The sequence below is a fragment of the Globicephala melas genome, chromosome 3, assembly GCF_963455315.2.
Source record: "Globicephala melas chromosome 3, mGloMel1.2, whole genome shotgun sequence".
NCBI classification, from domain to species: Eukaryota; Metazoa; Chordata; class Mammalia; order Artiodactyla; family Delphinidae; genus Globicephala; species Globicephala melas.
The window spans coordinates 106,366,964-106,379,694 of NC_083316.1; the positions used below are offsets into that span (position 1 = coordinate 106,366,964).

The 12,731-nt window shown below is 39.1% G+C and overlaps 1 protein-coding gene across 1 annotated transcript in view; it reads left to right on the plus strand.

Annotated features, from left to right (window-relative positions):
- Positions 1 to 12,731, plus strand: part of SLC27A6 (solute carrier family 27 member 6) — a 64,147-nt gene that overhangs the window by 19,006 nt on the left and 32,410 nt on the right. Inside the window, exons 3-4 of the mRNA XM_030869730.3 lie at positions 304 to 462; positions 1,761 to 1,885. Coding sequence (XP_030725590.1) covers positions 304 to 462; positions 1,761 to 1,885 — 284 coding nt within the window. The remainder of the gene's footprint in view (positions 1 to 303; positions 463 to 1,760; positions 1,886 to 12,731) is intronic.

Below are 12,731 nucleotides of genomic sequence, written 5' to 3' on the forward strand. Positions count from 1 at the left end.
AACTTGGGCTTTATTCGGTAAATATGTTGAACCAGAGAAAGAATGATATATTTTTGGCATCTTTATAGCAGATATGGCTCTTTGAACCTTACAAGATCTCAGACTCTATGTAATTTTATAGTTTTAATCCTTCTGGGTAGATCTAAGATTCTAGAGATTAATTACAGTTGTAGCTGACATTTGTATGGCCCCTTTTACCAAGGATATAGACCATTTTGATGTATTTTTGTCTCAACTGCTGTTGTAGTTGATACCAGCATAGTATCTATTCTATTCTTTCTTTCTTTCTTTCTTTTCTTCTAGGTCTCCCAAAAGCAGCTGTGATTTGTCAGCTGCAGGCTATGAAGAGTTCTGCTGGATTATGGGCTTTTGGTTGTACTTCCAATGACATCATTTATATATCCCTTCCTCTGTATCATAGCGCAGGATCTCTCCTGGGAATTGGTGGATGTATTGAGTTAGGTAAGCTTTTATTTTCTGTTTCATAAGTTCTCAAAATGCCTAATGATTGGAACTTGCCTTCATTAAAGTGCAAAACTCTATCAGTAGAATTCAGAGTGATCGTGTGCATGTTATACAATTATAAAAAAATATTTATTAAAAGGACACAATTTCATCACATACTTCAGCATATGCCTGAAGTGGCAAGAGCAGTAATTTGGCCTTGTGGTTGGATCTGGCTGTAGACAGGGCTTCCCTCTCCATGTGGTTGCTCACCCTTGAGTGGTTGCCGCCCCTGCCCTTAAATGGTGGTAGGAGCCTTCCCAGAGGGTGAACTCAGAAGCTGTGTAGCTCTTAAGTCTTAGCCTCCTCGGAAGTAACATGGATCATTTCACCTGCACTTTGTTGATCAAAGCAAGTCAAAAGCCAGTTTAAATTCAAGATTTGAAGAATTGGGAAAGAGACCCCACTTCTTGAAGGGAAGGGTGGCAAATTCACACTGCAAAGGTAAGGGCGTAGGAGAAATTGTTGAGGCTATCTTTGCAAACAGTGTACCCCAGATACCCAAGAAGTCAGTTGGTAGAGCTGGTGACTCAGTAGATTCCATTCATAACCATGCTGAGATTATGTGTCTGTTACTAGTTAGCCCAGAAATAATATACAGAGATAATTCACCATTATTTATGTTTGTCTAAAATACTATAAAGTAATCTTATAGAATAGTATATTTCAAATATGATCAATGTCCACAATAAATAAAGATGAGGGTCAAGACATTAGTATTTTCCTTGGAACATATTCATATGACTTACATTGTTATTAAAATTAGGATGTTACAATTAGCAGTCATCAATGAACCTTTTTTGTTGGTGCTTTCATACTAACTCTACCTTACCAGCTCTCAATCTCAAACTATATTGAGACTGCTTAAAAGTTTTTAAAAATGAATACTATGTATATATTCAACGTTGAAAGCAAGTGAATATTCTTGGTTTCTGTGAAGAAGGATGACCTTATCTATATTCATGCTCTAATACTTGTAATTCTCCTACATATTTTGACTGCTTCTTTCATCCCATATATTGCAAAAAGTGTATCTACAGTCAGAATATAAAATTACAAGATGAATATTTTTTAAAGACTTATTGGACTGTAAGATTAATGTTTTCAAATGAGCTTGATATAAATGGCCACTGATGGATTATAAAAGCCTTGAAAGTGAGCAAAAGTGTTCTAGACAGAGCAACATCATTTGTGTTTTACGTTAATTCTGCCCTTGAATTTTTTTCCCTTTTGCCTTTTTATACCTTTTCTTGTAGGTGCTACTTGTGTGTTAAAGAAGAAATTTTCAGCAAGCCAATTTTGGAACGACTGCAAAAAGTATAATGTGACTGTGTTTCAGTACATTGGAGAACTTTGTCGCTACCTTTGCAAACAACCTAAGGTAAGAGTAATCGTTGTCAGAGAGAAAATGTAACTTCAGAAAGAAAAAGAAAATAATTGAGAGAAAATAGTTTTTGTTTGCTTATACTCCATTTTCTTCCAGAACATAGTTTAAGTGACTTACAAAGATGTATGCAAAACCCCAAGATAAAATGAGTATAAAACAAGTCAGAGAAAATAAAAGGAGAATATCAGGAATGTACTAATGTGTTTTATATTGAGGCAGGAGAAGACAGACTCGCAATCCAGTCCACTTCATGTTTAGACAGATTAAAATTTCTGTAAACATAGCATGCATCTGATTATGAAATTTTTTTGTGTTTACAGAAAGCAATTATTCCAAGGGTTGAATTAGATCATCTTTTAAAATGTTGGTCTTTAAATAACACACAAAAACTAATAACAATGATTATACTTGTTTTTCTATTTGTTTTCTTTTGAATAAGTGATTACATCAGAATATCTTTTTGTTTGGTTTTGCTGTAAACTTAAAAAGAAACTTTGCTTTGATTTGTACTTGTCTCCCTGCCACCTCAAGCAATCATTTCCATGAACTTTTGATAAATTGCCCCCTTCTGAAAATAGACCCGCAGAGACAGTTGCATTAGCCTAAAGCTTGTCTTTATTAGTTCGTTTGCTTTTTTGCCCTCAGAAGTTGTTGTCCTTTTCCTGGTCTCATTTGTATTTTGAGATGCTTATTTTTTCACTGTCTGATTGTCTAAGCATTCTTGAGGCTACAAGGAAGTTTCTCAGCCTGTAATCAAATCAAAACCAGCCGCCCTTGAAGGATGGTGACAGAGGTTGCCTTTCTTTACCCACAGCACAACTGAGACAAGGCTGGAGGCATTTAAATAAGACTTTATTAAAGATACGGAATTACACAGGAGAGATAACACAGAGAAGAATCTGAAACTGGATAATCTTATTTACAAAATGCCTGTAAATTTAAGCTTGGAGTTTGCCATGGAGAGACCTTCCATCTAACTCCTGACCTGCCTCCTTGTGGGAGAAGCCATCCTTCCTCTTTCTTTGGTCAGGAGTACTTCAAATAGCTAAAGATTCCCCACATCCTTAGCTAAGACAAGGAGTCCCAGAAAAGTGTTTTAGCTTTTTGACCTTTATTTTCCTCCAGGAGATTTTGCCAATATCAGAGTTGTGGTCTTACCTGAGGATTCCCAGTAGAATAATTATAATACCACAAGCTACATATTTTCTCTTATAGTTTTCATTGTATTCTTTGATGATACGATATCTGGACTATGTAATTTAAGGAATTAATGCCCTCCAGTAAAATGAAAGCCTCCTTCAGTATAGGACATAGTAAGCACTACCTAATGAACTTCTTCATGGCTTTTCTAGACCATGCCCCCAGCCATTCTTATTTCCTCTCATCCTTTATTAGCAACATTAACTTTTGCAAGATCATTTGCTCTGTAAGTATCTATTGAATGGTTGGATTCATGCATTAATTTTTTTCTGAAGTTTTACCACCTTAAACGATGCTGTACTTAGTAGCTTCATGTAGGGCCTCAGAAGTGAAGGTAGTCAAAGGGCATGGGTATTTTGGTGATTTTTTTATGGCATATTTCCAGACTGCTGTTCAGAGTGGTGGATGTGATTTAGAATCTCATCAACAATGTGGGAGTATGCCCACTGCACAGTCTCTTATCGATACTGAGTGGTATTAAAAATAGTGGTCTTCCAGTGTCCTTCATGGAAAACTAGACACTAGTTGTTTTTGTTTGTTTGTTTGTTTGTTTTGCCGTACGCGGGCCTTTCACTGTTGTGGCATCTCCCGTTGCGGAGCACAGGCTCCGGACGCGCAGGCTCAGCGGCCATGGCTCACGGGCCCAGACGCTCCGCGGCATGTGGGATCTTCTCGGACCAGGGCACGAACCCGTGTCCCCTGCATCGGCAGGCGGACTCTCAACCACTGCGCCACCAGGGAAGCCCGACACTAGTTGTTTTTGTTGTTGTTGTTGTCAGTCAATAACGCTTACATTTTACTTACGTGGGTAACACCTAAAACACGTTATGCTTTTTAAGCTTCCTCAAAAGTCCCTGTAGGATGGAGAACAGGGAGAATAGGCCAGTTTCCATGGCCCACCCTGTCAAATACGGTTGATGAAACCCAACTTGCTTGGGCTTCGTAGTGATATTCTGTTTGAACAAAGAATGTCCTATTTAAAAAAAAAAAAAAAACGAGGAAAAGATTTCTAATTTTATTTATAATTTTATAGACTAGAAACAAACATTTTTAATTTCTTTGTTATTTATAATTTTATAGACTAGAAACAAACATTTTAAATTTCTTTGTTAAGATTACTGGCAAGGTGGGATAGTTTTCTAGCTGTATTTCCCTTATAAAATACCTCTTCTGAGTCTTTTACTCATTTATCTCTTTGGCACATAATGTTTTATCTTATTCATTTGAGCTCTCATTTCATGTAATAAAGGAATTAACAGTTTGTCATATTTGCTACAAGTCTTTTTTCAAGGTGTTTTCCTTTGACATTTTAAAATGAAATGAAATAGTCTTTTCACCTCTCTGAATTTGTAATGCACTGATTTGGGGGAAATACTATAGCTGCAGAGAATTTGAGAGAACTGAGAATTGAAAGCAGAACTCCTGGTTGCTTTTAGTTATTAAGTATTCTAACTCTTAATTAAAGTTCTTTGAGGAAAGACTAGTGTTTGTGTAATAATCTCTAACCACTTACCTGAAGACAAGTTGAGGAGGAGAGAGAGAAATAAATATAGATTTGCCAAAGGAAAACTGAATGATTTTTTTTTAGCAGAGATGCGTTGTATTACCTAATCCTCCTTGTTGATTTCTCACAGAAAGAGTACAAACAGTTCTTGGCATTAAAGATTGGGAAAGGGAGAAAGTCATTTTGTTATGACATCTTATCCCTTCAAGGAGATCTTGCTTTCTTGCTGTCCAGTGTTCATTCCTTTCAGTGAACTTCCCCTGAAAGGAAGTGTCAGTGTCTGCTGTGCAGCCAACATAGCAGGGGGTTCAAGTAGGGCCACAGAGTGAACAAGTGACATGGTCCACATCCTCAGAGAAATTAAATTGCGTGTCTCATGAGTCATGGTTTGAAGCCCCATAGATATTTAATATAAATCTTTAAAAGAAAGCGAAACCACATATTCCCTAAGTATATCCAGAGTTGTTGTCAATCTCAGGTAAGTAATATATTCCAAAGGACATTTACCTGCAGGAAGAAGCCACAGTCTGAGTTGAGTGTTTGTATATAGCTGTATAAAAACATCCTAGGGTTGGTTTTCCCTGGCTGGAAGCACTTAGCACCCCCACCCAACCCCATCTTTTTTCTCTTTTTAAAAACTCCAGTTACAAAATTTCCTTTCGCATAAACACTGGATGTGCCTCAAACTGCTGGCAGCCACACTGTCCTTAAAAAAAAAAAAGCTGAGGTACTGGCTTCTCTTAGTCATGGAGTGTTGGGGTAATTATCCTCTTCCCCTGAGACTAGGAAGGCAGCTCTTTCCCCACTTTCCAATCTTCTATATTTTCTACATTACTGAAGACCATCCTACATTTTATGATTGGGTCTAGCTCTATATTTTCTTAATATTAATGCTGCATTTAATATCAATAGGTGAGGAATGTGGTGGAACTCTAGACATCAGTGATCCTCTGGGGGACTCTTGCTGCACAGTTTATCTTATTTAAATAGCTCTGCCGTACCTAGGGATTTACCTAGGAATAGGATCATGTCACTCATTCATTCATGCAAGTAATGTAGGTTTGAGTTGAAAGGGGCACAGAAGACAATCAAGACCCCTTTTCTCATGTAACTTACACTCTGGTTTGAGGAGAGAGAAAATAAGCCAGCAAACACATGAAGAAAAGTGATTACAGATAATGATAAATATTATGAAGAAACAAAACCAGCTGAGGTGATGGAGACCAATGAGTGGCGAGAGTGGGGCATTGCTAATTATAATAGATTGAATGGTCAGGGAAGACTTCATTGACATGGTGACCTGTGAGCTGAGGAATCGTTATGACAGGTGGGATCCAGCCGTGGAAAAGCTGGGGGACTGCAGTCTGGATGGAATAAACTGAAAACGGAGCAGCCCACAGAGGACATAGCCTGAGTGTTTAAAGAGAAGGAGCTGGGTCATCCATAGACCAGATCTTATGGGGCTCAGTAGACCCTGGAGGAGAAATTTGATTTTGTTCCCATCAGAGTATTTGGAAAAAGATGAAGGCAAACTGGAAAATACTATACCAATTTGGGATCTATTTTGAAGGAAAGATAACAAGACTTGTTAGTTCAAGAATAGGGAGTGAAGAGTGAAGAAATGGATAGAATCAAGGATGCGTCCCAGGTTTCTGGTTCAAATGTCTAGGCAAATTGCAAACCATTTGCTGAGATAAGGAAAACTGAGATTTGGGGAATGAAAATTAAATTTCTTTTGGACCTGTTAAGTTTGGTGTGTTAATTAGACATCCAGGGTAAGAAGTAAAATAGGCAGTTGGATGCAAGAATCTGGAGCCCAAAGAGTGCAAGGGATGGGACCTAATTAGCAAAGACCTATGTTATAATGCATAAGTATGATGCCTGTTTTTCAAGTTAACATTATAGTTTATCATTTACACTATATAGTTTGTCTATAGCTCTCAATGTGGAACACCCACGTTTTGACACTCAAGGCATAGCTTATATTCTTTAGTATATATTTGTATATATGTTTTCTATTAATTATATCCTGTTTCTTTATTCTATTTTCTTAAAATCTAAGATATTTATTGGGAGCCGGAAAGTATACTTATGATTCTGTATACTGTAGTGAAAATATATTAAAACTTCGACAAAACGGATTATGCTCAACTCCCATCATGAAAAGAGACATTTTTAAACACCTGAATGTTTGATGAATATTTATTAAATATTTTTCATTAAATATTATTCATTAAATTCCATATGGATTGTACTAAATTTGTCACTAGTAATGTTTAGACAGTCCTGCAGTGAACCCCTAAGTGTTTTTTGAGGGTAAAAAAATGAAAATGTTGAAATTGGTGACGTGAGATTTTTTTCAGACTTCAACATGAAAGGAACTTTCTTTCTCCAAAGAAAGTCTATCATTTCTTTCAAGCTTTAAGAGGTTTCCTTGTTATATTTAGATAAGATGTAAGGATAAAGACAATGCAACAGTACCAGAGAATAAAATTCCAGTAGGGGAGACTAAATGATGCTGACTTAACCTAAATCTCTTGAATTTGTTGTTTATTTGTTTTACCAGTTATATTTTGAATGGGTCTGAAGACAGGTAAAGGCTAAGTGCATTGGCATTACCTTGTCCCTGATTCAGGGCATTACCATTTATTCTTTTCTTTTCTAATTGAAAATGGATATTTTTAAAGCATTTGTTCTTTTTATCGTGTTTTCATTTGCTTAGTTTCTATATAACTTCAAGTGTTTTACCATTATGTTTTCCCCATTTCACATCTTGCGAAAGATGTAGTTTCTCAAAGCATTAAGCTGTGGAAACTTTTTCATCACACATAGTAACCTCTAAGGAATGCCGTTTTAAAACTATTGTGAATTTTAGTTGTTATTAAGATGTTCTGATTTAGTTTCATTACCATTGTTTTCTCGACAACACTCAAAACAATTGATTTTACCTCCAAGACCTAGTCGTTTAAAGATATTTTAAAATTTTTTCTTTTCCCCAAATATTTGAAGCATATTATTACATGGTTGAGAAAATCAACTCTCTTTTAAAACCCAGTTTTTCTTAAATAAATCAAAGATGTGTTTACTATTCTCACACTAAATATGAAAGCATTTAGAAAAGTCAGCAAGGCACCAGAACTTTCTTTTCTGCTTAGAAACTACAAATATAGAAATATGAGGGATGACAGAGGAGAAGGCCATGTGAAGACAGAGGCAGAGGTTGGAGTGATGCAGCCACAAGCCAAGGTCGCCTGGAGCTACCAGAAGCTGGAAGAGGCAAGCAAGGATTCTCCACTAGGACCTTCAGAGGGAAGATGGCCCTGCCAACAACCTTGACTTAAGATTCTGGCCTTCAGAACTTTGCTGATCATCTGAGCTGTGATCCTCAAACATGGTTCTTTGTCCCTCCTAACATCAAACAGTGAATTTCCTTGCTGCAGAGGGGAAATTGCACCTTTAAAGAGAAAATATCACAGGCTGCTTTCCACAATGCAGTTGCTGTGGTTATCTACAATAATAAATCCAAAGAGGAGCCAGTCACCATGACTCATCCAGGCACTTGACATATTATTGCTGTCATGATTACAGAATTGAGGGGTAAGGATATTTTGAGTTACCTGGAGAAAAACATCTCTACAAATGACAATAGCGGTTGGAACTCGAACGCTGCCAAAGAACTTCAGCTGTGGCTCTCTAGTCTTCATGTCAATATCCTTCATTATTTTGATGATTATTTCTTCAGCATGGCTTATATTCTACTTCATTCAGAATATCAGGTACACAAATGACGGGGACAGGAACCAGAAGAATTCCAACTAATAAATGATGAAGGGGACTTCCCTGGTGGTGCAGTGGTTAAGGATCAGCCTGCCAATGCAGGGGACACAGGTTCATTCCCTGGTCCAGTAAGATCCCACATGCCATGGAACAGCTAAGCCTGTGTACCACAACTAGTGAGCCTGTGCTCTAGAGCCCGTGAGCCACAACTACTGAGCCTCCTCACCACAACTCCTGAAACCTGTGCGCTCTAGGGCCGGTGTGCCACAACTACTGAGCCTGCGTGCTGCAACTACTGAAGCCTGTGTGCCTAGAGCCCGTCTTCCTCCACCACAAGAGAATCCACTGCAACGAGAAGCCCACGCACTGCACCCACTCGCTGCAGCTAGAGAAAGCCTGAGCGCAGCAACAAAGACCCAACGCAGCCAAATAAATAAATAAAGACAGAAGGAAAAAACAAAAAGAAATATGAGGGAGTAAGATAAAAAAAAAAAGCTATTAGCAACCTAAATGTCAGTAGAATTAGGAGGGAATTAATGTTTTGGAAAGTTTTAGAACTGCGTATATATTAAAGACTTTTTATAAGTGCCAATTTTAATACTTAATGATTCGTAGTTCGTGGGTAGTGGTACATATAAAGTATACATATCTTTTTCTGTCTATCTGCTTATACCTTTCTTGCTGTCATTTCCATTAAGAATACATATATCCTTTATTTATTAAATTTCCCTACAAATTTAGCTTTATGTGGAAAGCCATCAGATAGTGTGTTGGCTGTGGAATCAAAAGACAGGCTCAGTTTCAAGCTCTTGTTGTATGACTCTGCTGATCTTTTCTCTTTGAGCCATAGTTCCTGTCTTTATATAAATACCTACCTCTCCTAATTCGGCCTTTGATTCTCACCATCTGGTTATGAGATATATGTGAAAAAATGTAAACTGGTAAGCCAATACAAATGGAAGGATTTTATTTTTATGCAGAACATGGTAATGTTTTCCATGAATGTCATTATAAAATTAGAGTAATTTTTGTGGCGTTAAAAAATAATTGGCCTTTGACTAACAAAAATCATACAACGTTGATTGTAAAAGTCAATTTAGATCATGATTATTTTAAAATAAAACTTTTTAATAATGTTAAAATATTAACAATTTTATATTATACTTGTCACACAAAAACATTAGAAATAAGAATAAAATAAGAAACCCTGAAAACATTATACCTGTTTCCCCTTGGGGTATATCCTGCTGTTACTGTAAATGTGGTATGTTAGTAAGGTTTTCCTACATTGCAGACTGATTTAACATTTTAAAATATACCTTCAAGATTATTTATTTTACTGTTTATTTGCTGTTTTTCACATTGCCTATTCCTTTAATTGTGTGTTCCTGATACTCATGCTACGGACATGGGAAGTCAAGGTCAGAAATGGTTGATCTTTGCCCTTCCAGTAAGGCTTACCAGCAAATACAAGAATCTTTAGCAAATTATTACCAACTAGAATTTTCCAAAAGATGATTTTATTCCCAATGAAAAAAAGTAACAATGAATTTAAAGATGAGGGTTTTTTTTTCCAGTACCCGAGCCTCTCACTGTTGCAGCCTCTCCTGTTGCGGAGCACAGGCTCCGGATGTGCAGGCCCAGTGGCCATGGCTCACGGGCCCAGCCACTCCGCAGCATGTGGGATCTTCCTGGACTGGGGCACGAACCAGTGTCCCCTGCATCGGCAGGCGGACTCTCAACCACTGCGCCACCAGGGAAGCCCAAGATGAGGGTTTTAATTCCATCTTTTCCATTAATTCATCATGTGACATCAGGCAAAGCATTTAATTTCTTTGCCCCCTAGAGTTGGGGAGCTTGAAGTTCAAGCCTGTCTTTCCTGTCTTACAAGCTCTCTGATCTTGGACAAATTTTTGCTTTTCTGAGCAGCCTCCACCCCAGTTTTCTCATCTATAAAATGAGTGTAATAACAATTACATCCAGAGCTGACATAAGGATGAATGAGTTAAGTACTGAAGTACAAATGAAAACAGATTGACCGTAATGCTGGGGGCTCTCTGGAAGAGGAGACAGCCTTCTCCCAAGAGGCCTTGCAAAACAGTTTTGTTATCATAGCAGATGTGCCAAAATTGTTCTAGCCTCCAGCCTGACAGGTTCAGAACTGCATTTATCAGTACCTGTCTTTACATTAGACTCATATAAACCAGGTTCAGGAATGCCAGTTTATGGCTTTAAGTTGTCTCCATTGCTGGATCTTCCTCAATCTTCCTGACCTCTAATTGTTAGTGTGTCCAGGACTCTCAATCACGCTTTTCCCTTTTCTCTCTGGACATGTTCCCAGCTGCAAATACCATCTACAACTTAACTCTCAAATTTATATCTGTAGCCCTGTCTTCTCCCTTGATGTCAACTTTTATGTGTCTAGATTCCTACTTGGCATCTCCACTTAGAAATCTGATTGACATCTCGTCTCAAAAGTGGCGAACTTTGGGCTTCCCTGGTGGCGCAGTGGTTGAGAGTCTGCCTGCCGATGCAGGGGACACAGGTTCGTGCCCCGGTCCGGGAAGATCCCACGTGCCGCGGAGCAGCTGGGCCCGTGAGCCATGGCTGCTGAGCCTGCTCGTCCGGAGCCTGTGCTCCGCAACGGGAGAGGCCACAACAGTGAGAGGCCCGCGTACCGCAAAAAAAAAAAAAAAAAAAAAGTGGCGAACTTTGTCAGCACCTCCCGCCTCAGCATGTACTCCTTGCTTCCATCTTGACTGTCTCAGTTAATGACAACTCCATTCTTCCAGGTACGCAGTCACAAACACTCTAGAATGTCCCTTGCAGCTTCTCTTTTTCTCACACCTCCTGTCCAGTCCATGAGCACATCCTGCAGTTTCAACCTTTAAGTATATCCAGACTCAAACCTCCTCTTACCACCTGACCTGCTGCTGTCATCTCCATCAGCACTACTTCTCCCCTGAAATTCCAGCAATGGCCTCTTCTTAACTCCATTTTGCCCCCCTAACTTCAATTCTTACGTAGCAATTGGAATGATTCTGTTAAAATGTAAGTCAGATTTTGTTACTTCACTACTCAAATCCTTCTGATAGTTTACTTGGAGGAAAAGTCCAGATTCCCTTGGCATGGGTCACATAGCTCTATGTGATCTGCTTCCCCTGCTGGGACCTCCTCCCCTATCCGCTCCCTCACCCCACCAGACTACTTGTTTACTCCACCCCAACCTCACTGACCTCCTCTCTTTTTCTTCAGTGCGCCAGGGTTCTCAGTTTCCTCCCACTGAGTGTTCCCCCGTATATTTGCATGCCTCACTCCCTGATCCATTGAAATCCCCTCCTCCTCCTGTTTGGAGAGCATTTCTCTGGCGACAACCCCTATAAACGTCTGGTATGGTCACCTTCCCAACTCCAGTGGACCCCGTACCCAAAATCTAGTTCAAATGTGGAGACTGATGACGATGCCACACATGCAGTAAGAGAATATGAACATGTTTATCACTCCTATGATGGGGCTTTCTGGGGAGAGTAGGGCAGGGGCCCAAGCAGGCCAAAAACTGGCTTGAGAAAGCAGGGGAAAGAGACAGGTTCAGCTTTTATTGTGATAAGAGGCAAGCACTAGGCTGAGGGACCTTATGCATGCAGGATTGCTCATGCGCTTTGAATTTCCTGTTGCTGCCAAAGGAAGGAGCCCTGGGCTTTCTCAAGAGCTTGCCCAGATATAGGGCAGAAGAGGAAAGGGGATTGGGGGTGGTTTGAAAGCTCTCAGCAGTCAAACATCAAGAATGGAGTCAGCTCTTTATTACGGTGTTTGTCTCTGAGTCCTCTTTCCTTGCTCTATTTTCCTCATAGAACTTATTACCCCATTACATATTTTATAGATAATTTTTATTTGTTGTCACTTAATCTCCCCACCCTATTATATAAGTTCCAGGAAAGCAGGGAGTTTATCATTTTTATCTCTAGTTATATCCTCAGTACTCAGAATGGTGCCTGCCATATTAGTGCTCAATAAAAATTTGTTGAATTATTTTAAAAAATAAAAACAAATGTAATGAGACGAGTTGCTGGGACACCTATGTGTTCATGATGGGCACAATCTTTGCCTAGTCCAGACCTGAAAGGAAAGCTCAATTGTAATGAGAAAGTCAGAGTTCCTGGGGAGGACAGAGTTCAGGGAGAGACTTTGGAAAAATCAAAGTCAGCATCATTGCGGGAAGGGTGTCAGGCCATTGCTGCTTCCAGCTCACAGCAGAAATTATCCTGCACTTTTAATGGGCCCCTGAACTTTTCAGAACATTCATTAGTGACTTGTGGTAGCTGTGGCTCAGGTGACCTCTTTCTGGGTTTCCCGGGAAGA